The sequence below is a fragment of the Malurus melanocephalus genome, unplaced genomic scaffold (genome assembly GCF_030028575.1).
Source record: "Malurus melanocephalus ecotype Western Australia unplaced genomic scaffold, MMel_1.1 scaffold_24, whole genome shotgun sequence".
In the NCBI taxonomy this organism is placed as follows: domain Eukaryota; kingdom Metazoa; phylum Chordata; class Aves; order Passeriformes; family Maluridae; genus Malurus; species Malurus melanocephalus.
In genome coordinates, this window is record NW_026623256.1 from 1,043,446 (window position 1) to 1,070,659 (window position 27,214).

The following is a 27,214-nucleotide window of genomic DNA, read 5'->3' on the forward strand; positions in this document are numbered from 1 at the left end:
AAACCTGTTTCCCAGGGGTTACTGTCTCGAAGCCTTCTTTTAAACTTAAAAACAGCAGTGATTGCCAACCCTGTTGGGCAGAGTCTGGAAACATGAAGGTTGAGGAATCCTCATTTTGTCTCACTGGCACCAGAATCAAATGCTGTATAGCACTGCCAAGTTATTTTCTACATTGTATTTTTGATTTTGTGAATTCTTTTGTGGTGTGCTGAATTCCATATTGTTGCAGTGCCACACTAGCACTGGTGTCGGTCCCCATTAGATCAGGACAGTGCATAGCAAATGTTTGAGCTAGAAGCAAAGGCAAATTGCTCTAGAGCTGTGATATTCTGTGATTAAAACTCAAGCTGTGGGTATTTTACATATATTTTAAACTGTGTGTGGCTCACTGATCTCCTCCTCACCACTTAGCACAAGCAGTTCTGGCCATGTGTCGGATTTTTCTTGTAGTCTGAACAAGCAAGCTAGAGATACGCTGTTCCCTGGCTTTGCTAMCTCCTCTTGCTCCTCTTCCTTCTATCTCTTTTAGTCACCTCTTTCTAGTCTGAGCTCAGATTTTTCCTTTCCCCTCTGTCTTCATTTTTTCACCTGCTTCCTTCCAGTGCCTCTGCACCTTCTCCCTCCCTCCTCTCCTCTCCTCTCTTCTGTCCCTTCGTTTGCATTCCTTTCATTTCAAAACCTCTATTGGAGCTGACACCAGGCTGCCTATTCCCTGCAGCACTGAACTGGCAGTTTGGAAAGAGGAGGCTGCAGTTCCCTCAAGGGGCAAGACAGAGTTCAGTGTCTGTCTTATTTTTAAATATGCATTTGAACATGGCTGATCAGAGGAGYAAAGAAATCTTCAGGTTCTGAGTGCTGGAAGCTCATAAGGACATAATGTAAGCCTCTGCATCGCCCTGCTCCCCCTGCACTCCTCACTGAATGGGAAAGCTGCTTGGCACAGGGGAGTTTGAATGCAGGAAACATGGGTAAGATTCAGAGARCCCATGGAAGGAGGGTAGAAAGGTGTGGGTGCTTTGCAAGCCTCGCACTTTCTTTATCTGCTGCCTTTCGTTTTCTCAGGTTTATGTCTCTTTTTAACCCTGAAGGATCTCAGAGTACATTACCCAGTTATACMTCAGCTTTGCAGGATGCTGTTTACCTTGGACAAGTGAAAAACTGATGGCTGGTCATCATGCTGGTACAGTGAGGGAACAAGCTGAGATATTCCAGTTCTGTGTTCTTACCACAACCAGTGTTGTGACAAGGTACCAGAGATCTGCAGGTTTCCCAGTAGGAGTAGGAGCTCTGCTAAGGCAGGTTTTGTACCCAGCTGAATTTCCTGAATGGTTTTGCTGTGCAGCTCTAGCTGCTGGCATCTGTTCAGGCAGCACAGTGACGTAGTCACCTAAAGGGCAAAAAAAAAAAAAAGGCAGGTGCTTATTGGTCCAACAGCTCCTGCCAGCAGATTAGGATCAGAAGTGAAGGAGAACATATTGAATTAAAGCTSTAATCATAATTTCAGTTTAGACAAAAGGTATGTAGCTTGGCAGAATACCAGAACCCTGACTCTTGTAAAAATGTGTTGCAGGGTCCTTCGGGACTTTAGGAATATCAAGACCTCTACTGAAAACCTTCTGTCAGCTGTGTTACTTTCTGTGGCACAGGCTACTTTGGTTTGGCGTAGATACAACTAMTCCTTTCTGCAACATATTGGACACTTCTGATCCTTAAAGTGGTCAAACCTGGTTCTGTCTGGCTGTGGGTTCAAGGTGATCTCTGCAGGTTGTATGGGGGAGGCTGCAGACTGATCCTTTTCATGTTTTCTTCAGTATCCTTGCCTAATGAGCAGCAGAGGATGTACCTGACGGCATCAGGACTCAATATCAGCTGATTGTCAACAGAAGTACATTGACTTTGTTCAGAGTAGATTGAAATAGGCTCTATTCTGAAGGGAGAACACTTAGGAGGCTGTACCTTAGTCCTTCTGAAATGCTCTAATSGTCCTGGAAAGACAAATGCTTTTGATTGGAGAAAATGTCTTCTTGCAGGAGGATCTCAATGTTTATGCAGTCTAATTTCTTTCTTTAGAAAGAAAAAAAGTGAGAGTTAAGATTTTCCAGTTGTAGACTGGTGAAATGATATGCATGAGTGATAGAAGGGTTGACTGCTGGGGTGGATGGATTTGGCCCTCTGTTCTGATTCTGCCTTTTCTTGCCAAAGGATCCATGTTTTTGGACTCTGACGAGGTGTGTTCAGTAGCTGTCCTTTTAACAGTTTGCACGGTATTTATGTGGAAGAGGTTGAGCATTTGAAGTGGGTGAGGAACAGAAACAAGAGCTGGCACTGTACAGCTGATTTCATCTCTACAGTGCTGCATATTCAGTTGTCATTTTTTCTCTACTTGCTGAAAATTTTTGGTTTCTTGTTTTAAAATAGCTGGTAGAGAGAGAGGMTCCATTGCCTACAAGGATAGCTGCAGCCAAGTGGCAGATAAACCTTCCCTGGCTGTGCTCTTTCAGCTCCTCCCTGCCCTGGAGATGGCTCTGCTGGAGTTGGGGGTCCCCTGGATTTGTCTCTCTATGTAGTCAGTCCTGATGAGCAGCACTGTGTACACCATGGTTTACATATTGCAACCTTGACTGGCATTATTCTTCCAGTTACACCTTTCTTGAATAGTAAAGCTACATGTTACAGACTGTCTTTTCTTCCTGAAAAATCACATACCGTCCCATTCTTACCAGAGCAAGGTTATGTGTGTGGGGGAGCCCTAGATAACARCAGTAAAAGTACCTGAACTGACTGCTCTGATTGCACCATTCGCTGGAGTCATTCAGGCTGGGAGAATTCCTTGGGAAAGCAAACAAACTGCTACAACAATTCTGGTATGCTCCTATGTGACCTTGCTTTTGCTGTGGTGGGGAACAGTTTCTAAAAAAATGTTAGAAAGGATATGCCCAAAGTCACTTTCATGTGTAACTTAAAGTATTCAGGATTTTACCCTAGGTCCCTCAAGGTAAAGGGCTGCTGTGTTAACCCCAGCTCTTCATCTYTTGCCAAGTCTGGAAATCCGGGTTCTTAAGAGGAGCTGTTACTTGTGTGACCTTCATGCGTGAAACAGTTTCTCTTTTCAAATGTGTTTTCCCCTTTATCAGTTATTCATTGAAGAGTCTCTTTGCATCTGTAGAATTTTGAAGGGTAGCTATTATTTTACCATTTTAATTTTCCCAGCTGTTCAAATAATTGTTTTAACCTCTCAGTGCCTGGAAGTTCTTTTCATATCCTGATAGCTTTGCATTGTATTTCTTTGGTTTCATGGTTTAAATTATCAACAGTATTTTCCCTATTCCAAATGGTTACTCTGTGACTTTCTTCTCTGTAGCTTTAAAGTCTACACTGTTCTGACCAACACTGACAGCAAGGCACTTGTGAACTTTCACTCTGGGATACCGGGTGGCTCTCACATCCTGTTTTGGGGTTTGKGYTTTTTTGTTGTTGYTCCCCCCTCACAGCCCCCAAAAGAACTTCAGTATTTAAAGATCCCATTAAAACCAGAACAAACTGGTTATTCTGAAAGGTCCTGCCAGTGACCTCTGTGGAGTTTCATTTCACTGTATATAGGGATGGGGCTCTGACAGAGACAATGAAACCAGCACAGAATACATCATCTCCGTGCAGTTTTACAGGTAGTAAAGTCAAAGCATTTAATATGACAGTGCTTTCTCTGTCCCTGACACACAGCTGCGACAGCTGAGGACAAGGCAAGGCTTTCTGCTGCTCAGGAGAGGAGGTGRCTGATTGAGCTGAGCACTCAGTTCCAGGGCGGTGCTCCCAGCCCAGGGTGATGCTCAAAGGAGGAGCAAAGCATCTTCTGTCCCACCTGGGGCAAACCACTGCCATGTGGGAGTGCCTCCACAACAGCAGCATCTCATTTCACAGCTTTTCTTTTTGATATTTATATATTAGGTTTTTTTGTTTGGTTTTTTTTTTTTTTTTTTTTTTTTTTTTTTTTTTTTTTTTTTTTTTTTTTTTTTTTTTTTTTTCAGTTTATCTTTTATGGCCTTGCCATAGGGACAGAGGTGNAGTATATCTTTTATGGCCTTGCCATAGGGACAGAGGTGAAATTTGAAAATAAGTAATTTCACTGTAATATTCTGAACATATTGCTGAAGCTTCTCTTGCGTGTTCTTCYCACGTGTTCTGAAAGTTGCAAAAGGTGATTTATAATTCATCAAACTAAGCGTAAAACATCTGACTGCAAAGCCTATCAATCTGATCCCATCTCTTTCCAGCCCTTTAATTAGGGAAGCCTTGCTGAAAAATGTACCCATCAGCTACTGAGAAATGGTGCATTCCTGGACCCTCAGTATAGATCTTGAGTTATCCAGGTGCCAAAATGCTGTCAGAACTGACAGATCTTAGAAAATACACCCACAGGCAGAACATTATCCATTATACCAGCACTGAGCAGTGGGCAGTAAGGAAGAATCAGCAGAGAATGTGTCTTTATCAACTTTAATTGGCTTTTCCTGTTGATAAAAATCAGTGTATCCGGCAAGGAAGAGAACCCATCTAGCAGTTTGATTTTTCCATCCCAGAGCTGAAGGATGCAGTCCATCTTCACTGATGTGTGATGTGGACTTGTCTCAGCACAGTTCCTGGCAGCAGTGGAATCCACAGCCCACGGAGAAGGCTGCCAGTCTGTCCTCGGTGAGTGACCAKGCTTAAACAAGCGTGAAGAATGAATTACTCTGGATAAGTTGGATTTCATCTGTGCTCTAGTTGCTCAAAATTTACTTCAGACAGAGCCAAACTTGGTTAAACTTTTCTTYGGGTGCTGGCTGGTAGCTGCTCCTGGAAAACAACTGGCTGGGCTGTGAAATCAAGGATCTGGGCGATGGATATGCTGGCTGGAAAAGSAGACAACAGCCAAAGGAAGCGGGAACTTTGCCAGAGCTACAGGAAATGCAGAGATTTGGGGGACGAACAAGCTTCTTTTGAGTTGCTTGGCACTGCAGGTTTACATGTAGCTTTACATCAAAGGCAGAGGAAACAGCGGCTGTGTGGATTTCTCCTGGGAAGGCTGTTTTGACACCTTGTTGCAGCATCTTACATCTATTGAACTATGTAAAATGTTTCAGTTCTTCCTTGGTGCTTGTGTCTATTGCTGTTAGACTTATGACAGTTYTATTAAATAATCTAGTCAAGATCATTGCAAATCTATTATTATACTGTTTTTTTTTTCTAATTGATTAATGAGAACTACTGATTTCTTTATTTGTCATGTATCGCTTCTCTTGCCAAAATCCACAGCATTTCTGAGAACAGCTTTATTCTCAGTTTCTATTCTGCTAAGTCAAGCTTCTCTGTCTTATTTCTATAAATACTGGAAAACAGAAGTATCTCCACTCACAAAAGGCARTGTAGTAAGTGAACTTCATTAGAAAAGTTTCTTTTCCATGGTCTCTGTTGGTCTTAAAAACAGACTGTAAGACCATCACAGGTTTGCATTCATATAAATGCCAGCTTAACCCTTGTGTTTAAAATGTTTAAAAAGCAAATTGTGAAGGTTTGTTGTTAGGACAAATGAAGGAGCAGGGCCCGGGTTCCCTGTCAGGATAAACTCTGGAGCCTGCTCCGTACAAGCTGTAAGAATATGATGGACCTTATGGAAATATAAGTGTTGATTGTGTGTTTTTTGATTTTTTTATTTCTGCTTATCATATGGCTGTGARAGACACAGCAACTTCTTGTGCTCAGAAGGTTTCTTTAGAAACTTGAAGCAAGTGGGAGGGAGGGATAACAAAGTCTATTCTGTTCCTCCAATTCAATCTGCCTATTTACAAGCCCAGCTCGTCAAGTATGTTGTCACTGTTCTTTGCAGYAAGAGGAAGACTGAAGCCTTGGAACACTTTTGGAGAATATCTACAAATCCATGTGAATAGCCTAAAACTTCATAATTCRTGTGGTTTCCATGGATGCTGGCCATGCTGCAGTTAGGGCAGTTCTGGTGTGTTGCTCCAAATGCCACAGCAATTTTACCAGGATGCARTATTCTTGCCTGCTGGCCCTTGGCTCCAGTGGTGTTGCTGTTGCTGTTCAATAGCTGTCTTGTGCCTGTGAGAAAGGAGGGATTCCTGCATGTGCARCTTGAGGAGATGGTAAAGAGTTGTAAGTTTTATTATGTACCATAAAATAATAATTCCTGATGAAATGAAACTGCGTAAAGAGATCAGGATTTTGACATCTTATTTTGAAATGGTAAAATGCTTCTTTAGTGGCCTAGATTTACTAAGGGTGGTGCTATCCTAGATTCTCAGTTTACCAGTACACAGTGTAAATATGGATGGACAGTGGCTGGCTCTGGCTCTGTGTCAGTCATTCCCTAAATGCCTGTTGGCACCTGAGTGACCAGCTCCTCCTGTTTAAAAGCAAGGCTGCATGATTCGTCTATTTTTCTAAACCATTTGCTCTCTTTAATTGAGCACTGGGAGCCATTGTGTGCGTAGTGCTGCAGGATCCTTGTCGTGTAAGGGCATCAATAAATATGTATTGTGTTGTCAAGTGTTTGTAGCTACTCTGCAGGTAGTGGTGGAGGAGTGAGCTGCATACAGTTAAGAGTCCTTGTGTCTCCGGGGTCAATAAAAACAAGATGGTACAGGGAATTGTGGGAAGTGGAGCCAGGATAGCTGCCTTCAGCATCACCTGCTAATAAAACAGCTATTTATAGATCAGCTGAGGCTTTGTMAACTAGATTGTTAAATTAATATTTACATACTGGCCTCATTGTCTTTCACTGAAAATCTCATTTGCATTAGTGCTTGGACAGAAGTACAGCTTCCTGTGTTCCCAATATGTGAGTGTGTTTGGTCACAGTCCGTGGCTTGTGGTGTGTGTGTGAAACCATTCCTGATAGATTCTTGCCTTGCAAATAAATCCTCTTCTCCCTGTAGCATCGTTTTCCCATCTTTCTGTGCCTCTCATTTCTTGCAGAAAAGCTCACCTTTGTTCCCAAAWGTCGGTAACTCATCATGAGGCTGATCTCGCTAGAGAGAGAGAGATGAGCAGCATTTCTGCATAGCAATTCCTAGTTAATCTCTGCCTCTCAGAGAGAGACTTGAATTGTTGATGGCTTCTGGGTAATTTAATAACTAGCAAACAAATAAGATGTGTAGATTGTAGCAACTTAGCCCAGATGCAAAATCCCCACACCTATTTGCATCTGTTTGAAAGAATTCTGTTATAAAGGTTTYCTTTTTCACATTTTAGCACCAGTGAAACAGCATTTAGAGGAGYTGCTGCTCAGTGAAGCTGTGTTGATCACAGCAGGCTCCACACCTGGCTAAGCAGTTTCAATCCCCTGTGCRTGCGTGTGTGTGTCTGTGTGCCTTTCAAAAGGGAGCAGTAATCTACTTGCTAGACGTGTGAGTCTCTCGTAGTCCTTGGACGACCTTGAGCAGTCATTTAACTTGTGTTTATTTGCCCATCTCTAGCTGGGCAGRTATTACTGCTGTGGCTTGGAGTGCGGAGGTTGAATGGATGTCTCGGATTCGTTATGGATGAAGAGCGTTACTGAAATGTAAGGTATTCACGGCGTCTCCTCAGACAGCTGATCAGAGTTCAGATTCACCTTCCTGTCTTGCTGCTTCTTGCTTCAAAGCCATTTGGACACTTGGATTGTGCGCCAAGTCGGAAGGCAGTAATAGCAGGGCTGTGATGCAGACAGGTGTCACAGCCTTCGCTCAGATTYGCTTCTTAGCACTCGCAGGGCTGTTGATAAGGTGCTGTTATGCTGGTATTGTGTTATTCTTAATCTGTCTTTGGCCTGCAAAGGGTCCATCAGCATCAGTTTCTCTGACACCTCGGCAGGCTCTCTGGGCACCTCATTACTCTTTTCAGGAAGAGAGCGTTGCAATCCCGTTACTGCGTCCGCAGAGAGCGGAGCTCACCTGCCTGTGCCAGCCCAGTTGGTAAGGTGAGAGCTCAGAATGGGGGTTGCAGTGTATCTCTCCAGGTACATGAAGCACATAATATCACAACAATAATACAATATTTTCTGAAACCATTGATCTTTTATTTACTCTGTTTAAGACAGCAAAGCCTTGATTTCCTTCCCTTTGAGATATCTCTTCTCTTGGCCCACAGGAGAGGGAGTGGGACTGGCCAGCTGTGTACATGGGTTTGGAAAACTGGAAGCCAGTTCCTTGATGCACCAATTCCAGTGACTTGGCTGTGCTCATTTCACCACTGCCTCTTCCATTTTAACTTTAATCCTTGCTGAAGGCAGCACCTGATTCTTACATTTTTCAGATCTTCTCTTTTCTGCTTTCTGCTGCTATTCAGAGGAGATGGGGGTTGGGAGGTGGCATTCTGCAAAATGTCAAGGTCTCTTCCTGGAGAGCTGACAGCATAGGTGTTTTATATGTACWTGGGCTATCGGGATGAGACATTCCTGCTCAGAAACATTGGCTGAGACAGACAGACATTCCTCCTGCCACAGAGAGACAGGCAGGCTCACTGTTGCCAAGCCTTGAAATATTTGGCATGTTTTCTATTGCCCTAGTTTTGTGGAGTTGTACCTGAAGTTTTACAAGTACATGAGAATTTCAGTTCTGTGTTTTTACTGAAAATAAAGAAAAAGGAAGGAATAGATAAATAATCTAACCCTCCTGCCTAGACAGAAATGGCATGAGAATGTGACTCAATTACTTAAAAYCAGAAAACAAATGAAATAACCCTAGTGTATTTTTAAACTGTTTTACAAGTAAACCTTGTGGTTTTGTGGGAGTTTCTGACTTTGCTCTAGTGTTTTCAATATGTGAGGAGTATGCATCAGGGCTTATTTTCTTGAGTGAATGGATATTTGCGGCTCTCTAAGAGTTCACACATCTGCAGTGTCCCCTGCAAGCAATAATGAGCTGACCAAAACAATCAATCTCCGTGAATTAGAAGAGCCCTGCATTTTTAAGATTTTCTTTGCCTTCTAATTTGTGCTTTTTCAGTTGTTCCAGTTTTCAAGCCTTTCTTGCAAGCAGCAGGATCTTTAATTTCAAATGGAAGCCAAGATTTCTTGTAAGAACGGGGCTCTGRGTAGCGATGTTTTGACATTTTCACAGTTATGTCATATATCATCACACCTCCCTATGAGCCGGCAACACCGTTTACACGGAGATGAACGTAATTATTCACAGAGGGGCCCTGTTAGAGCTTTGGACTCCCTGGCTGATCTAGAGGAGACYAAGTGGCTCTGCAGGTCTGTGTCTGTCTTTCATGGGCTCACAGCAACACGCAGCTGCCCGTGCACTTTTGTGTTGGTTTTGTTGGCCGGCGCCAAGGCACGCGCTCCTGAAATCACCGATGAATTCGGAGACACCCGCTCTGCRTGGCCTGAGCGGAGGGACACATGCAGCCAGGCTCCCACAACAGAAAGGTTTCCAATAAAACTGAAACACAGGGGTATTGTTTGTCCAGCCACTGGCAAATGCACAGAGCCATTGTGTGGGTCCTGAAAGCCTGGGAGCTTTATTCTCTGCAGACTGAATGGCAGCCGCGGGTAATAATAACACAAGATTAAAAAAGCCAACATTATAGGGGCATTTACAACCTGCTGAGAGAATGAAATCTCAGCAAGCCTGAGCTGTGTCTCTRGTGATCCTAGGTTTTTACTGCTTGATAAGGAAATGATGGGCAGCTCTGGAGAAATGGCCACCACAGMGCAGATGAAGGGGGAGCAGGTTGGCTGTTCGAACGCTCAGTGAGTAATGGAAAAGCTGTCTGCAAATCAAGTGGCCAGCCTGTTCCTCCCTGTGCTGGCTGAGCTGGGGTGTCCATTTGTGCAAGCTCACTGTGTTTCCTTCCCAGGCTGGCATCAGTGGCACCAGGCTTGGTTTGTGTAGTTCABAGCCTTTTGCTTGGAGGTCTTTGGTCAGCATCATCCAGGCTGGTGCTTTGGTAGCTGTCAGCAGTTCCACTCAGGAGAATTTAAATGTGAGAATGTGTTTGTGGACCAACTGTGGAAAAGAGATGGTAGGATTAGCTTTCTGCCTGCAGGAGCAAACACTCTTTCTGTCAACTTAAATTTAGGGAGACAATAAATATTGAGCTTCCTGAATGCAAGTTCCAGTTTTAAGTCACAGTAATGACAACTACCTTACACAATTCAAGCTCATCTGACACCATCTTATATGTGGAATTTTATTATTTTCAAAACAAAGAAACCCCACTCCCACAAAAAAAAAAATTCTTATAAGATCTGATTTTTAAGGAACATTCCTTATATCAAAAATCAAGTCTTTAATTTAGTGCTAGTTTTAATAATTCTTTAACATAAATGTCTTATGAAGTTCTCTGSGTTCATGTAGCTACCTAAAAAGCTCTGTAAGACCCAGTTTCCCCTGTGCACACATGGAAGTTGTACTTTGTAAGCCAGAGACAGAGTACCAGCCTGTAGCAAGATTCTCTCAGGATATGCCCAGGCTGCAGATGATGGCAGATCAAACCAGCCCTAACCTTGCTAGCCTTGAGTATTACCAGCAGGCTCACCCTGGCAGTGCTGAGCCACAGGAATTTGTACCCACCTGTTCAGACAGGTTGTGCAGCTCTCTGCTACTCAGCAGCTTTCTGAGGCAGCATCTTATAGATATGACCTTGGTCTTTGGTGTTAGTGATGCAGTCAGTGAAATGGTGGGAGGTATTTTAAAGTAACAAAACATGGGTTTTGCYACGTGGCTAAGGCAGGTGGGGTTTAATAACCGTGCTATTCCTTCCTAAAAACATACTCATCTGTTCATGTTTTTTGCTTTGCTTGTGCCAGGCACCATGGCATGGAAATTGCTGGGCCCTGGGTGCTGTTTCTAGTGTGGGACATTATGGGGATTCAGAAATTCAGACTGCTTCATGGCTTCATTTTCTTGGATTAATGAATCTGTCTCTGCCTCTGTTTCCCCAAGAGTAATGTGAAGTTACTTACGTCAGAGGGATTTATGAGCTTTTTTCTATATTGGCCATTTTGCAGAGAGTGAAATTCAGCTCAGAGGGCTCTGCAGAAGGGCAAGGTATTTGAGTTTATTCTCTTCTAATCCTGGTTACAGAAAATTGGCAAGTTCCTGTTTAAAGTCTCTTTAAACATAAAGTATAAGTTCTCTTTGATTTTTTTTGTCCTTTTTCTTTCTTTTTTTTTCCTCTCTCTCTCTTTCCTTTATGTGTTTTGTTTATACTTTAAATGTTGTGTGTCTTAAACTGCAAACTGCTCAGGTTGGAACCTGAAGGTTCCTCTGCGCTGGCACAGATTTGCAGAAGGCAGTTGAGGGTTTGCTTTGTTTCCACAGGTTGCAAGTGTGAAATTAAATGTATGTTAGTGGTAAGATCTTTGTGGGAAGACACTGTAAAGAGGTGTTGAGTGACAGTAGAAAAGAATKGTCTAGGATGGGGGAAGAGAGGATGTAGCTAAAACTAAATGTTTGCTTTTTTCCAGAACCTTTACAGGAGAAGCCATGAATGTGTTCCCAGTCCACAACTCCCTTGTCTCTTCCCCCATCCCTTTTTTTCTCTCATCCTCTGGGGCTACTGTTTTAGGATGAGTTGGTTCCAAACAGACAATACTTTTCAAGCAGATAAACGGACACCTATCCAGCTGCGCTGGTATCTATCATGAACAGACATACTGCACAGTGAGGAAAATTACAAGATGGGACTGGCATCATTTGTCATATTATAAAAAAATACAAAGCTCCCCCTCCACTTGAGCAGCGGCCACAAGACAATTGAGCAGCACACTTATAAACTGYCACTTTCTTTTCCAGTCTCTGAATGTGTTTTCAAATGCTCCCGTTAAACATTCCACCTTTAGGTCCTCTGTAAAGAATGTGTTTTAGACAGATGGAAGCAGGTCTCTGTCTTGACACAGATGCAGGACTATAAATTTGCAGAGGAGGCGATAGAAGATAATTATTTAGAAGGCTTTTGTGGATTGTTCCRGCATCTGGTATTCTACYGGGGTGWCCTCTGAAGAGGGATAGGGACAGGATGGAGCTAGAGAAATGCTGAGMTTGTTTTTCACTTAGTAAAGGCTTTTAATCTTGAAAGAAAGATTTGAAATTTACTCAGGAGGAGACACTGAGAAATCAAGATGCGTCTCCCAGTGTTCACCATTCTCCCTTTGTTTGCTCAGATCCATGGATCAACTTGTAGAGCATTTTATCTGCTGGTCTCTTAACTGCACTGGTTGTGCTGGGTGCCAGTGGGCACTGCTCAGAGCAGATCCCTCTTGCCCAGGGAGTGCAGTGACAGTGCCATGCTCAGGGCAGCTGAGCTTGCAGCTTCCCACAGCTGCTGCCTGGGTGTGCCTGTGTTGGGCATCTCCATCTTATCTCACAACTGAATGTCTCTGTGGCCTCCGAGTCTGTCCACAGCCTCTCCATTCTGATCCATGATCCATGAGCCCATTGGGAACACCCAGTGCTCTCCAGCCCGGATTCCAGATTCCCTACCCAGTGSTTCCCTGCTCCTTGATCTTGTCCAAGGGGAGTGGCACAGGGAGACGTTCAGTGTTTCTTGGGTGACTTCTGAAACCTCTGTCCAAGAGGTGTGGCTCAGTCATTTGACTGTCTCGTTCAGGTCATTACCATTTCAAAAGGGCTGTTAATTCTCTGTCTGGTTGCCTGAACTTGGTGGAAGATTGTCTAATTGGGGCTTGGTGAGGGCCAGCCAACCAGGCTTTYCTTCCTTGAGATCTAATCAGATCTTGCAGCTCCTGGGACCAGAWATTTCAAGATGCTTGAAGATTGGCAAGAGTTAGACATATAATTAATTCTTTACAATCTGATACTCAAAAACTGTAAATGCTCAGTCAGCAATAAGCTTTTGGTGCAGAAGAGTTCAGTTCTGAGTCAAACAGGCTGATTCTGCTGAAATAATTTCAGKTTCTGGTTTGTACCTGGGTAGTGGGGAGGGTAATCTTCTGAAATATTTTTTTCCCCTCTTTTTAATTTTATCTGTAGGTGTCCCTCATCTCTGGGTGGTGTTTCACAAAAACTGGTAGAAGTTATATCCCACATCTATCTACAAACAGRCCTAAGATTTCCCAGTTTTCTCTTGACTCTGTCATTGCTGATTTTTGCCTCTTCAGCCAGAAAAAAAGGAGAGCGACATCTACACCCATGCGGGTGAGATGAATACAGCTATCACACAAASAAAATTACTGGCTGCAGAGTAGCAACAGCTTAATGAAAATGTGAAGTGTTAAACAAATAAAGCCAGTCAAGCTCATAATATTTCTGTGTGGAATTTCACTGTATCACTGAGCAAAAATAGAATTAGGCATAGAAAAAGGATATTTGGAGAAATCTCTGCCTGGCTCTGTTCTTGKTGTATGAAGTTGGACTAGACAGGATTGAGCCATACCTTGAATGTGACATGATACCCTGACCCAAAGAGGAATTCTCTTCATCCAGAGCAGGATAAAGAGAGGCTAAAGCAAGACAAGTAGGAACAAGATAAAGCACCAGATTTTCTCTGAAGGCTAAATGCAAATTGTACAGAGGAATGGATCCCTTGAGAACTGAATTTTTACATTTCTTTAGCATCTCTTCTTGGTGAATAATTATCATCCCTCTGTGTGGTTGGTAAGTTGCATTACTCTTAGGTACAGAAAGGGAAACTGAGATGGGGATTTATTTCAGCTTCTGGAAGAAGTTGAGAGGTGACTGACAATAGAGCCTGGGACTRGCTCATGCCCTCCAGGCAGTGTTGAAACTCCTGGAGTGCACAGAAAAACTGCAGGGTTTAATAATGCTGGCAAGCATTTGGTGAAATCCCCAGGATAAGAGTTTAACAACCAGCGTTGAGGTCCCATCTCAGAGGCACAGTGCCATACCTGAGGTGGTATGAAGTGTTTTCAGCCGTTCTTTGCTCTCTACCAGAGGACTGGACTTTCTTGTGCTTCCATCTTCATTGAAATCTCTGGAGTTAAAGACATGCTCRTTAGAACTAGTGCAGGTTAGTAATACATTCCAGGATGAGATCTGRAAAGGTAAAATGCAGTATGTAAATYGAGGATCAKCTTGTGAAGAAGCCCTGCAGCCAAGGAGCTGCTATATTTGCCTCCAAACAAAATCACATCCTCTGTCCCTGGCTTCTCCCATCTGTGTGTMACTGTGAACAGTCAATGAATGGGATGGGATGATGCCTGGGATTTGGGAGGACAACTGGGGTTGCTCCTTCTATCTCCTGTCTCTTCCTGCACCTGCTCTTCACAAACAGAGCATGTCTCAGCTAGGTTTGGTCTCAGRTTGTGTGAAGTCACTGGTGTATTGAAGGTTTTGTGTCTGGGTTACGTGGAATTTTAATGTACCGGGAATTAAAAATGTTCCAGGAGTTTAAATTCTAAACCCCTTTATTTTTCTGTGTGACCTTATGAAATTTCCTTGCACCAGACCTGTATCTTGCCGTCCTGCTKCCTTTATCTAATTTGTTTTCTTGTGTATGGTACTGACATCCACTGAAGTGCAATTTGTTTGAGAAGTGGCACTTATAACAAGGATCCTGCTAGTAATCCCTGCATTGAATCCCTATATACACAATGTTCCAGGAATAATTAAAGTCACAAACTTCAATCTTGAGGGATGCACAGGGGAAACCTATCCTGAAATSAGGCTTGGCACATCTGACTTTTCTACTTCCAGTGCTTTTTAGCACTGTAGGATTTGCTATTTTTGTTCTAGGACTGAAGTAGATTTAAGAGAAAGTCTGACATCCTGAATTTACACGTCCTAACAGCAGTGTTCATCAGTCAGTCTTCTTACCATGTCCTTTCTCTACTCCTTCTCTCTATTAATTTTCCTCAACAGTCTGCAGGGATCATTTGCCAGCCTGATTCAAATTCCTGCACTTCTTTCGCATCTTGTTTTATAACATCTTGCATCATGTACTTTCCATTTCTGTAATCCATTTAATCCAAGATACTGAAATGGCTTTGCAGGTATTTATTGCATTTCTTTCTTCCTCRTGTAAGGAGGTAACAGGTCATTTATACAACTTAATCCAAAGTCTCTTGGCTTCTGGGGTTATTTTTTCCTTTTATTTTCCCACTGATTATTCTGGAGGCAGGTAGCAAGAGGGGGAAAGACCATATGGAGAAGTTGCCAATATTKGTGTCTATTGTTTCATTATGTTGTGCCCAGAGCATGGCTTGGCAGTTCAGCAGTTAAACCCCTGCAGCCAGTGTCCCGCAGCAATAATGGTACTGTTGCCTCACCTTAATTTTTGGAAGTGTTGGGCTTAGGTTTGAAATAATGAAATACTGTTGCATCAGTAAGTGGTTTTCCATTCCTTTTGGCTCTGGAAGYGGATATTCACAGTTGGGTGAAGTTCATTTTAATCCTCACAAAACCAGAGCTGGATTTGTACAAGTTGTCATTGTTCTGGTTTAGAAACACTCTGTGCCTTCTGGATTCCTTTATCCCTCCCAGGGGCTAATCCACGAGTTTGCAGAACACTCAGGGTGACTCCAGTTGCAGGATGGAGGGGCATCCAGTGTTATCTCCCTTTCCTCCTGCATTGCCTTCTACCACTGAGTCCAGAAAGGCACAGTAGTGTTTGGAGCATGCACTTTCTGATGTGTACAGATAGTGGGATGTAATTACCTTCCTCTGAGGTACAGTCATTATACTGCCTGTAAAGAGAGAGGGTCACAGTCCTAATGGGAAATGATTTTAAAGCAATCTTGACCAAGTCTAGTGGAGCCATTTCAGAGCACTTAAAMCTCAGCCAGTCCTTCATGGCACTTGTGATATGTCCACTTCATGCAGCGAGAGGCAATGGGACTARCACTTGTCGAGGGATAGAGAAAATCCATGATAAACTGCAGCATTGACTTTGGGCAAGCGTTGTGTGCTGCCACGGGGGAAAGGCGCCGTCAGAGCCCAGGCTTGATTATTATTGTTCTTGATCCTGATTTGGAAAAACGCAAGGCTCTCACAGAAGCAATAAGCCAGTAGTCATGAAATCTGCCACCTTGGGTTTCCTGTGCTACAAGAGCTGGCCCYCAGCCCCCAGGCTTGATTCCTGCAGAGGCAAGAGGTATTTTCCCATTTCCCAAGCAGTAGCTGGGAAAATAGTGATACAGTCCCCAAATCAGAGCCAGATCACTGGTGGATGTGCTGTTGGTTTACCTKGGCAGTTCAGACCTCAAAAATGAACAAGACAAATTTGGGTAGAGGTTGCTTAATAGGAAATACTGCCTTGTGTTACAAGATTTTAGAGAAAGACAGGCTTCAGCATGCTTTGGTGTGTGCTGGGGTTGTGCTCTGTAGCAAGGTGAGGAGAAAGATTTCAGCAGAGCTGATGGAAGGTGGCAGTCAGCAGTTGTAGGTCATATTGAGGGGCTCTGGCAGGTCTGTTGGGATCAGCCCCGGACTAAAAAGCAAACACCACTTCACATAAGCGATTTTCTGTATTTCAGTCCTTTACAGAAGCACAATARCCCTGGCTGTGCAGGTTAGCAAAGCTGTAAGCTGGTACCCAGGAGAGCAAGAATAACTCGTAGTGAAATGCTCCATGTCTGATTTTCATCCTTTGAGCTCTTCTGTAATGTTATTGGAAAACAAAAATTGTTTAAATAATGGAACAGACCCGATGAAATTGTGCAGTGATGCAGAAGGGGTTGAGGAAGGGTTATTTCCTTTCTTTCCATTACTTTTCTCCTCCTGCCTTGCCTCCCAAACGTGGGTGGAATCTACATGTCAGGCGCTAGCGACATCAGCCTGGCCCCGTGGCTTTTCTTAATGGCAAGAATGAGATTAAATGCAATTAACATCGATTGAACAAAAACTGCCCTCGGTTTGTATGTGGATTAATTAACAGCCATCCTTTCAGCAGTAGCCCTTTGCAGAGCCGTGTTTGTTCCTCCTGGCCCCGGTATTTTCTAGCACATGTCCAAAATCAAAAACCCTGAGCTTGTTCCCTACTGCAGTGTCTGGGGTTACCAGCTCAGCGGGGACATGCAGCCCCCCAACCGGGATGATTTTTTGTGCAGTCTGCTGACTGCAGAGCTGCTCAGTCAGTAGCAAAATATTTCCTGTTAAGCAAGGCTAATGACGGGAGCTCTCTGCGAGTTAGAACAATGATCAGAACAATTGTCTGGAGGAAATCAATGTTATAATGCATGAACAAACAGGTGAGTCTCAGAACAGCTGGAGATTAGTTGTGCTGGTAAATAACTTCGTATTCGGGTGATGCAGAGCAATGGGGAGGCGTCAAGGCAGAGCRAAGCAAGCAGTGTGTAGGCTCTTGTGAGCCCAAGGAGAGGGAGGAGGAAACCAGAAAGACTGTTTCTGTTCCTTGCTCTCTGTTGGTGGGGTATGTAGAGCAGGAGACTTCCACGTGAAAGCACTTTCCGGGGTGTTCTGACAATGCGTCTGGTGAGTTTTTTGAAAAGCGCCTTTTCTGCTGTCAAGCCAGCTTTGAAGACACCATCTGGGGAAGTAGCCAAGAAGTCATTGGGTGAACTTCTCTGCTTTGCAAAGTTATTAACACCAGTACAGAGAGGAGGGAAAACAAAACTCTCTTCATAGCTTTTTGAATTAATGTTTTTTGTTGCTGCCAGGCATGCTCCTGCCCTTCCTTATTCCAGTCCCAAGGACAGCAACTGTTGGACTCCTGAAGGATGAGAGAGACAGAGAGGCTTTTCTGTGCAATAACTATATGGCACAGAAGTGCTGTGATCCATTAGTCAGCACAGCTGCTCCACAAAATAGCCAATACCCTGAGTGTAACAGGACAAATTGCACATAACCAAAAAATACCTACAGCATACATCAAACCAAAGTGACTCAAATGTCCCTTGCAGAGCTTTGGGGTGCTAATAGCCCTGCAACAAATGCCTCATCCACTGTAAAGGCCTTGAACACCCATCTTAGGGCAGGTCAGGATTTTTGTATTTTGTTTGTGCCTCTTTCCACACTAACTGAGATGAAAAAGTTGTGCGGTCACGTTGCTGAGGTCTGCTGTGTGTCAACAGGTATTGTGGTGTTGAGAGCTGCCTGCACACGGCAGGGAACTAGGAACTATGGAGATTAATTTCTACTTTGTCACTGACACTCCAAATGCACCGAGTCATTTATCATGGGGATCTGCTTTCTGATTTCTTCATAGCTACACAGTGCCCATATGTGTGAGCGCCGTGGTGCGACTGCTTAAAGGGATGTTAGAACAAAGGCAAGGCGCGTGCTGGAGGAAACTTGCAGGGTTTACCCTGTGAGACTAAAGGCTGGTTAAATAAATATGTCTTAACACAGCTGAGGCTTGGCAAAYAGTGTCTCTGGCAAACAGTGAGGGAGGAAGTTCTTCAGGGTCTGGCTTTTCAAGGAGGGAGATTCCTCTGCTGGCTGGGAGCCCCCAGTGAGGCTGAGAGCCGAGGCACAGAGCTGGCCAGCGACTGGGGGAGGTGGAGAGGATGCTGCAGATTCACCAGGCAGCCCCCAGCTTCAAGCTGGGATGCAGACTGAGAAAGAAGGAACAGGACAGAGGAACGGATGCATTAGAAAATCTTACTGAAACTTRCTCGCCCCAGTGCTGGGTACCAAGGCCTCAGCTCTCTGTTAGAGAACAAGGACCGCACTGGGCATTGACTGGACTCCCTTCTCAGCAGGGGTGAGATTTGTGGAGCAAATCTTGCAGAGCTCAGCCCTTCCTCCTCATTCAGCTGGAACCAGAACCGGAAAGCTACTGGCTTTCCCACAGGGGCTACAAAGTGGCAGGCTGTGTCAGCTGAGCAGCCCATTTTGGCTGCATTTAGTTCCCAAGCAGGGTCCCATAGTGGTGGAAGAACATGAGTTAGTGGCTCCAAGGTCCYGTTTGCCGTGAGAGGCATGGAAGAAAACAAGTGCTGTATGGCCTCCAGCTGGATTTGCTGTCAGGRCTGAACAGATTGCCATTCCTGTTTGTGCTGATGAGGAATTTGCCTTTGTGTGGACACTGTTTTTCATGTGTAGAGGTGCTGGGCTGGAGCTCATCAAGACTGGAACCTGGTGTCTACCTGCATTGTTGGAAATGACCTGCCCTCCCTGTGCAAGACGGGCACCCCTCCCTCTCATGAGGCTGAGTGTGCARTGCACTCTCTAAGGCTGCTCCCCTCCTGAGGTGTTGTTCTGCTAAGACTGCAGCAGAGACCAGCTAATACCATCTGGAGGGCAGTTAYTTTATGAGGAGACACCAAAACTTCAGTCTGAACCTCAACTCCATTAATTAAGCCTGTTGTGTTACAACAGCGATTGCAAACTGCCTGGACTTGTTGCATATTCCCCTTGTCTGGTGCATATGCCATGATATGGGCATGGAGAAGAAGGAAAGCTTCTCCTTTCCTTTATTGGCTCCTTCTGCTCAAGGTGAGTGTTGTAGCATCCTGGCAGCACTTGCAGGGAGGATTCCAGGTTGGGAAAGTGAAGGGGTGCTAAGTCTGTGTTGGCATGGTTGCAATGGTAAGTGGAGTTAAAATGTGGGCAAAGAATRGGTTTAGGCTTAGAGATATGGTGTTCTTCAGCCCATCAGTTCTGTGTAACTATGATATTTTTTAATGGTTTTTAAAAAAGAGGTTTTACTGTCTTCCAGAAGGGTTAACCACAGAATAGCCACAGAAGAGATTTTTTTTTTTCTCACAAGAGGTAGCATTCCTGGATACTTCACTGAAGTGCTACAATGTGAATACAGCAAATTACTTCATTGCAAAATTGATCGTGAGTTGTTACTGSTTCACTCATTGCAATTTCAGTGAGTGCTATTGGAGTTTTTAAAATATATTGCTCTGTGCATAACTTTTAAGTGACTAATCATGAGAAAAAATACCTGGGAAATTAGAATCAGTGGAGTATGCTCTTATGTTGATCTTGTTCCAGGACGAGTGAGCAGTGTGTGTGTGTGTTTGATAGCAGCTAATCAAAGTGCTCCCGTGTCCTGTGATGCAGGATTTAGTGTGGGGCTGCTCTTACTGCTGTGACCTCGCTGCTCCAAGGCTTACCTGGAATCATGGCTGTTCTCTCCCACTGGATTTAGGATCATAATCATTGTAACTGATCGTTTGTTCTCGATCAYAGAATCAGCCTCACCTTTGGTATCATGAGCTGCTTTCTTGCTTCCACAGTCCTCTCCCCTTGAGTATCTTGTGTTTTACAGAAGATGAAATCTGATGATTTTTCTGTGGGATTTCCACCCTGCCAATGCTACTCTTTCATTTCTGATGGAAACATTCCCATGTCAACAGCTGCATAACCAGCTTTCTGCCTTTTTCTTTTGTCTCTTTCTTTCTCCAGGACCTGTTAGTTAATTCTGGATAAACATCATTCGCCAAAGAGCAGAGGATAAGGACCACAGACGCCCTTGGAAGCCCCAGCATCCTTCTGGACAGACACTGACCTAAACCAGTGCCTTCTGCCCTCCATGACCCAAGACAATACAACATGATTCCTCTTCTAACTGCCTGCATGTGTCAGTCTCGGTGGACATTCCTGGAGCTGGGAGAAGGGTCGCAGGAGAGGGGGATGCTATAGTTTCTTTTTATGGTTTTGCAATGTAAAGAATTATGTTGACCCCAAGTGCTTCCAGCACAGTTTGGGGTCTTGCCTGACATGAGCCTGGTTTCACCCTGTTGTAGCCCTGATTTCACCAACTTAGGTCTGAGTTTCGAGAGCTGTTGCCTCTGTTTGTTTGCTCTGGGGAAAGGGGTCTGAAGTTTTTGGAAGTAACCCTGACTAGCTTGTTAGGATTAACTGTTCCTAGCATGCTGCCATTGGTTACACCAGTGGGTGGATTCCTTCCCTCCCAAGGTTCCCTCCCAAACAATAAAGTGTCTAACGGTCACTGTGTGCTGAGATACTTTCAGTCCCATGAGTTTGTAAACTGCTGTTTTCTGCCTATTGCTGATGCCAACAAAAACTCCAAATGAGCGTGAGGAATAGAAATATTTCAAGTCACGGTTTATAAATCACAAAACTTGTTCATTTTGGTCCCAGGATGACTGGCTTATTTGAAAGTACTTGGTACAAAGTCCTGGCTGAAGGGAGYTGGTGGTGGGGAATCTTACAGGAAAACCTTTGCCTGCTGGATGCAGAGCCCAAGTTATATTACTTTTCACCAGTTTGCAGTTCCTGCTTTGTCTGCTGTAAACCACCATCCTTTTCAGCCTTGTGCTCTATGTTGAGCCCTCTCCTTGAAGCATGGAGGAAGATGGGTGCCTCTGCAGTGTTACCCTCCCAGAGGTAGGTGTGGCAGAGTTGCAAAATGCGTGCCAGTAACCCAGGGGAGCAGGTCTAGTTTGGTAACTTGATTTCCTTTCTCTGGGTAGAGCTTCTATGGCAACATTAGCTGCCTCTGTCCTCTCTGACTGCATCTGACAGTTTTTGAAGAATGTGAACATGGATTTTTGGAGGTCGTGTCAGAGTTTAAATGCAGTGTTTATGAAAATGGATGAAGGGGGCTGAGAATTGTTTTCTGTGTTATATTCTGCTTCGTCTCTTTTTTCTTTAGACAGCAACTTAGTGCTTTACATCTTCATTAAAGCAACAAAATGCCTTTCCTTCTTGTTGAGGGCTGATGCCACAACACTTTTCATCCTCAGAAATGATGTTTGCGTACCTCGTGGCTTATCTCTGTTAGTCTCAGATCTTGCAAAAATTCCAGCTCTKCGTCTTTGTGTAGGTCAAATTTGCTGTCCCCAAGGGAGGAAGAGCAGGTTTTCCAAAACCAACTAGGACCCTTAGTGCCCTCAAATCTGTTAGAGCAGGATCAGGTGGGCTTTTGCTGCTGTGGCCATGCCAGTTTTTGGATTTTCTTTGGGATAACCACAGAATTTTTGACTCTGAAGGCAGAGATACAGMGCACCAAGGTCTATCCCTGAGCAGGGATATTGGAATTACTGTTGGTCTGAAGAGAGAAGTGTGTATTTTGTTGCTCCCTCATTTTCCTCTTGCCCCTGTCCAGCATTGCCTTGGCATGAGTAATTTGCATGTCATTATTTCAGCTGCCCTAAATTGGGGGGGGGACTGTGATGCCAGGGCTGATTATTTGGCGGCACTGGGCAATTTTCTCTGTTAGGCAACTGTAATACATTTTCATGTTCTTTTRTAATGAGCTTTATTTACCAAATTGGCAATTCCTCTGTTGAGAAATAACTGATTACAGCATTCAGGGAGTTGCTGTCATCTCAAGATACGCAGGTGTCTGTGGAACATAAACAGATGTGATCATTCAGACAGTGAACTCGATGGAGGGTAGGGGGGAAAAATCAGCCATAAAATCATAAATGTAACAGCTACAGCTAATGCTGGCCAGGTGCATTGCGGCTTTTTGCAGCCCAACAAGGACAAAGTGGTACTTGAAGGCCATCCAGTACCTCCAGATGAGGGACTGCTGGATTGTTAGCTGAAAATGYACCTCTTGCCTGTCATTGCACTTTGATTCTGCCTTGCCTAACTCTGTCTCTGAAAGTCTCTTGGGACAGACATTCATTYGTGGGGCAGCCTTGAAATGAGAAGCTCCTGTGTCCTGCTGTGTTGGGTTTGATTTGTACTTTGTACTCAATGGCTACAAACTTCTTGGTGATCATATCCGAGGGGACTGTGGTCCTTYCAGGCAGTCCCTTTCCTTTGGTGTTTCCTAGGGCCCAGGAGCAGTTTTTTTGCTRCTCTTGCCCTAATCACCAGCTCAGGTACCTGAGCCTGGGGGAGAATATGATCACCAGAGATGTCAGTAGGAAACTGCTGAAGATGAAGTTCAGTTGCAGAGTCTCAGCTGCTATCCAAATGAAAACTGTGCAGGTAACAGAACTTCTTGAGTGAATGTTTTCTCTTCCCCCTCATCTATGCTGCTCCTGTAGTACCAAGGCCCTTGCAAAGAAGGAAGAAGCCCTGAACCTTCTCCTGGCCTCCCTCTCTTTATGTTTGTCCTTGACTGCTTGTTTGATATTCGGAGCAATTTTTTTTTCTGTGCCAGATTGTGACAGCAGGTGTCAGTTATGCTCCAGAGTGGCAGAGATCATTATTCCTGGAGCCTGGTGCCCAATGTTGAATAGATGTCTTAACCACACCACTCCTGCCACAGYTGGCAGTAATGGGCAGCTAGGACAGCAGGATAAACAAGGTCTGAATCCATTGTTGAAGCTGAATTAGAGGCAGTTTCCTCCAAAGGCAGCTTCAAGGTGGGGTAGAAGCAGCCGGCTACGCTGCTGTGCTGCATGTGCTGGATTTAAAGCTGCTTTTTGTGAGCAGGCATATCTGTGACCTGTTTCACTGACTGAAACCAAATCTGCCCACGGCCAGGTGCAGGTTTGCCTTCAGCTGAGCAGTGCATGTCCATTTTATCTGCCTGGTTATGGTGGTTCTCTGCAAATTGGGTAATTTTGTGTACAAATGCATCCGGTGAKTYGGATGCAATGTGCACAAATGTGGTRATTTCATGTGAAAATACAGCTTGTGGAGTGCCTGCTTCAAGAGTATGAATTGTTTTCAAACTTGCCAAATGAATGGAAAGAACAACCTTTTTATTCATGCATAATTTCTTAGCGTTGCAGGAAGGGAAAAGAACAGAAACAGTGAAGTTAGAGAAGATACAGGAAATAACAGCACTGTTAAAAATTTTCCAGTAGGCCTCAATAGCTTTTTAAATGAAACATTCAGCAAGCAGCACTCTGAGATTCCAGTGTGCAAGAACATCACWGGCGCTCTAAGCACCAAATTTGTGATCTTGCATAAAAACTCAACCCATTGCCTCCTGTTGTTAATATTTCACACTTGACTTTGCAAGATGCTTTATCTAATATCCTCTCTGCATTTAGGCAGCTACCTTCTCTGCCTTGTCCATAACGAGAGAGGCAGGAGGAGGAAGGCAATTGCCAAGTGTGTCTGTAATCTATGTAGGAGGGTTTTGTGTAGCTGTAGGGGGAGAAGAGTAACTCTCATTTCCTATTTTATAGTCTGCTGAATCCTGTGATCTCATGCTGTGTGCTCCTTTTCCAAGCAGAATTTTTCAATTTGTCTTTCAAGTTGTTGTTATTTTTTATTTCCAAACTGGTTAAAAGTGTTTGTCTGTAACTTGTTGATAAATTGTTTATGTCTGACTCCCTAAGGTGCTTCACTGCCAGTCTTGTATGTGTCTCAGGATCAACTTTTTCTGCTCTTGTCTTGTGCCCACCCAGCGAGCTGATGCATCCAGCACTGAAGTGTTATCAGCCTTATTTTGGAAACCAAAGGGCTGTTCCATGTCCTGTGAACATGTTCATGTGTTTTTTATCCTTGCACCAGGTGGATGTGATGTTCCTGAACAGGCTCACCTGCCTTGTCTGCCCCATCACTCTGCTCTTGGTGTGTCCTGGATTCTCCTCACTTCCCTGGTTCTCAGTTCCTTGGGGGATTGAGGGCTGATGTGGGCTGAAGTGATTGGGCTGTGTCACCTCTGTGCTGAGGCTGTTCAGGCCACTAATGCTGCCCCTCCAWCTCCCACTCTGGTGTGTAATTGTGCTGGCACAATGGTAGTTTTGAGCCTGGGGCAAAGCCAGAGGAAGCAAATGGAGCAGCCACTGGTCTCAGGAGAGCTCCCTGTCAAAAGTGTGTCTTGGATTTAATGACACGTGTGCTCTTCCAGACTTTTTATAGAGGTCAGAGCATGGCAGGAAACTTTCCTCTGTCATCTTCCTAGGGAGAGCAGCACACAAACTTTTCTTTCCAAGTTGAAATCAATTGTTCCCTCAGGGCAATGTAACAAACTGCTCCTGAAGCTGGTTTCCCCTTGTGAATGGCCTAAATTAGATGCTCTCCCTGGTTTCCCTCATTGGAATAGCTTGTGCTTTATCCAGCCATTTCATTTGTGCCATTTGCTACAAGATGTTGATAGCACTTGTCTGGTTCCTGCTGCCCTGTATTGTTCCCTATGGGAGCTATTGCATGGAAGGCCTGCTGTCCCAGGGAGTGAAGGAGAAGAGGCAGCAGGAACCTGAAATCTCATTTGGATTCCTACTTTGCATCCTCCTTTGTTTTCAGAAAGTGTGTTTAAAAATAATTTCTGGTATCTTTGGAGAAGATTTGATAATTGAAATGAGCTGAAACAAAGCGCTTTGGCTCACTTGGATTTTTTGAGGAGTTAGAATCTGTTCACCTCCTTATGGATCCCTGAAAGCAGAGTATCAAAACCCATTCTGAATATGAGCTGATACTGGGGTGACAGCTGTGGGGTAAGTTGTCTTCGTTCCCATCTACTGCTAACATTTCTGGCAAACTGGTGCTTGCRGTTCAGTCCTATGCACTTTCTACTGCCTGGTCTACAGAATTTTTTAAAAAGTTACCTTCAGCACTTAAAGCTGGAAAACATTTCAGAGTCAGCCAGACACTCCAGCTGTGCCCTCTGCGTGTGTGTCTGTGCATGAGCAGCTCTGCTGGAGCCTCTGGGTGGGCATCTCCTCCCTGGCAATGGGGCAGAGCTTTTGTGTTATTTAGTCCTTGAACTGTCTGAGTTAATCTCTGTAATGGCCAACAGTGGAGGGCATGAGTGGCACTCCCTCAGCAGGAGTGAAAAGGATGTTATTTTTCCCCTCCTGTGACCTCTTGAACATCCCTCCGTACCCATTTTCTTGGTGATGGAGTCCATCCTCATAGTGAGTTTGACTCTTTTATTTTCTGTGAATGGGGAGTGCCACTGTAAGTCAGGATTAGCTAAACATAACATTAAAAATAAAGCACGGCTATTAATTTAATGGGTTCCTCGTTACAACCATCATAAAACAAGTAAACAGGAACTCTGCCAGTGCTGCCTGCAGTCCTCCTCCAAGTGGCTGAACCAAGGGAGAGATTTGAACTCTTGCCATTTGATAAAGCCATGTGCGAACATGGCTTTTTAAAAATTAATTCTTTACTTTTCCTTTAGTAGCCTTTCAACTGCTGAAGAAGCCTGGCCAGTGCCTGCAATGAAGCTTTGTGGCTCTTAATGAGACAGAGGGGAAATGCCASTTCAGGACTTAGCTTAAATCATATCTGCCAAAATAAAAGCTTAGAAAAGGCAGAGAAATTCTTCTTTGTGGACTGCCTCACTGAAACAGYCTTCATAGTCCCTTTAATCTTTATTTACTTATTTTTCTTTTGCAAAGGAAAGTAAGTAAGTTTTGTGTTGAGACTTTTCCCCTCTGTTCTTTACCTTCCAGAGTGTTGTTGCCAACTAATGGCAACTTCCTTGGATTGGAATTTATTGGATTAAATGGATCACACTGTGGATCTGTGGTGGCCACATAGACTGAGTGCCTGCTCCCAAGCACAGTTCTGTCACTGCATCTCAGTGGGAAGGCACACAGGGGTGTCCAAACAGTGAAAGCTGAAAGCAGTGGAGTTATTTGTGTGCTGGGCTTCTTCMAGACTTAAATCAGGTGCTTGTGCAGTGCTGTGGGGTCTTAAAGAGGTTACAAAAAGAGAAAATACTCCTCCGATTGTTTGAAGACTCCATTCTAGTTATTTTATATAGTGCTTTCTGGTGTCCTGAAGTTTACATTCCCAAACTGGAGGGTGGTTTACAAAACTGAATATCCACAGCAATATATTTAATATATTTCATGGCTGCTTTTCCTAACCTGCTAAGGAAATCCAGCTGTGCAACCTCAGTGCCAGCTGYTGATTCCACCCAGCCGCTGCTTGGCCGCATTGCCCAGTGCCAGGAAAAAGGAACTCTGCTTTTCCTGGAAGGAAAGGGTTGCCATTTACTCTGTGGCTAAACAGATAAAAAAGAGCATTCATCCTTCAGAGTCTAAGCTGATTATCTTGGTGAAAGTACCCTCAGCCAGCATGGTTTGGCTCCTCAGCTCCTCAAAAAACAAAGCAGTGCCCTCTTCGGAGGCTGCAGGCGGTCCTGAATTGTTCCCTGCTGATCCAAAACTCAAGGACTTTTATTTAAGGCTAATTTCAGGCAATGAATGTGATTAGATCTCTCTAGGTTGTAGKAATCCTATGTTGAGGTGGCAGTGCCAAATTTGGCGTCAGGAGAAAGTGAAACATTTTCTTCATAGTGACTGATGGGCAGATGTTTCAAAGTGTGGTTCTGCTGGGCAAAAAAACTTCATTCAGCAGTGCAAGGAATTGCACAGGAAAAAGGAGATCCACATGCACACCATAAATTGAAGGTGATCTGATCACATCATTCTTCTGACTGTGAACTTGGTCACTGCCAACTTGTGCTTACCTTGTGGGATTGCTTGGGAGGTCCAGTATCAGCT

The 27,214-nt window shown here is 44.2% G+C and overlaps 1 protein-coding gene across 4 annotated transcripts in view; it reads left to right on the top strand.

The window, feature by feature from the left end:
* Window positions 1-22,447, top strand: part of CHCHD6 (coiled-coil-helix-coiled-coil-helix domain containing 6) — a 109,255-nt gene extending 86,808 nt beyond the window's left edge. For 2 of the 4 annotated variants that reach the window (XM_057390261.1, XM_057390262.1), the window contains exon 8: window positions 20,283-22,445. In XM_057390261.1, the coding sequence (XP_057246244.1) occupies window positions 20,283-20,306 (24 nt within the window). In that variant the 3' untranslated portion in view covers window positions 20,307-22,445. Of the gene's footprint in view, window positions 1-20,282 lie in introns of all 4 variants that reach the window. The other 2 variants (XM_057390259.1, XM_057390260.1) reach the window with 2 other exon arrangements.
* Window positions 22,448-27,214: the final 4,767 nt, after the last annotated feature.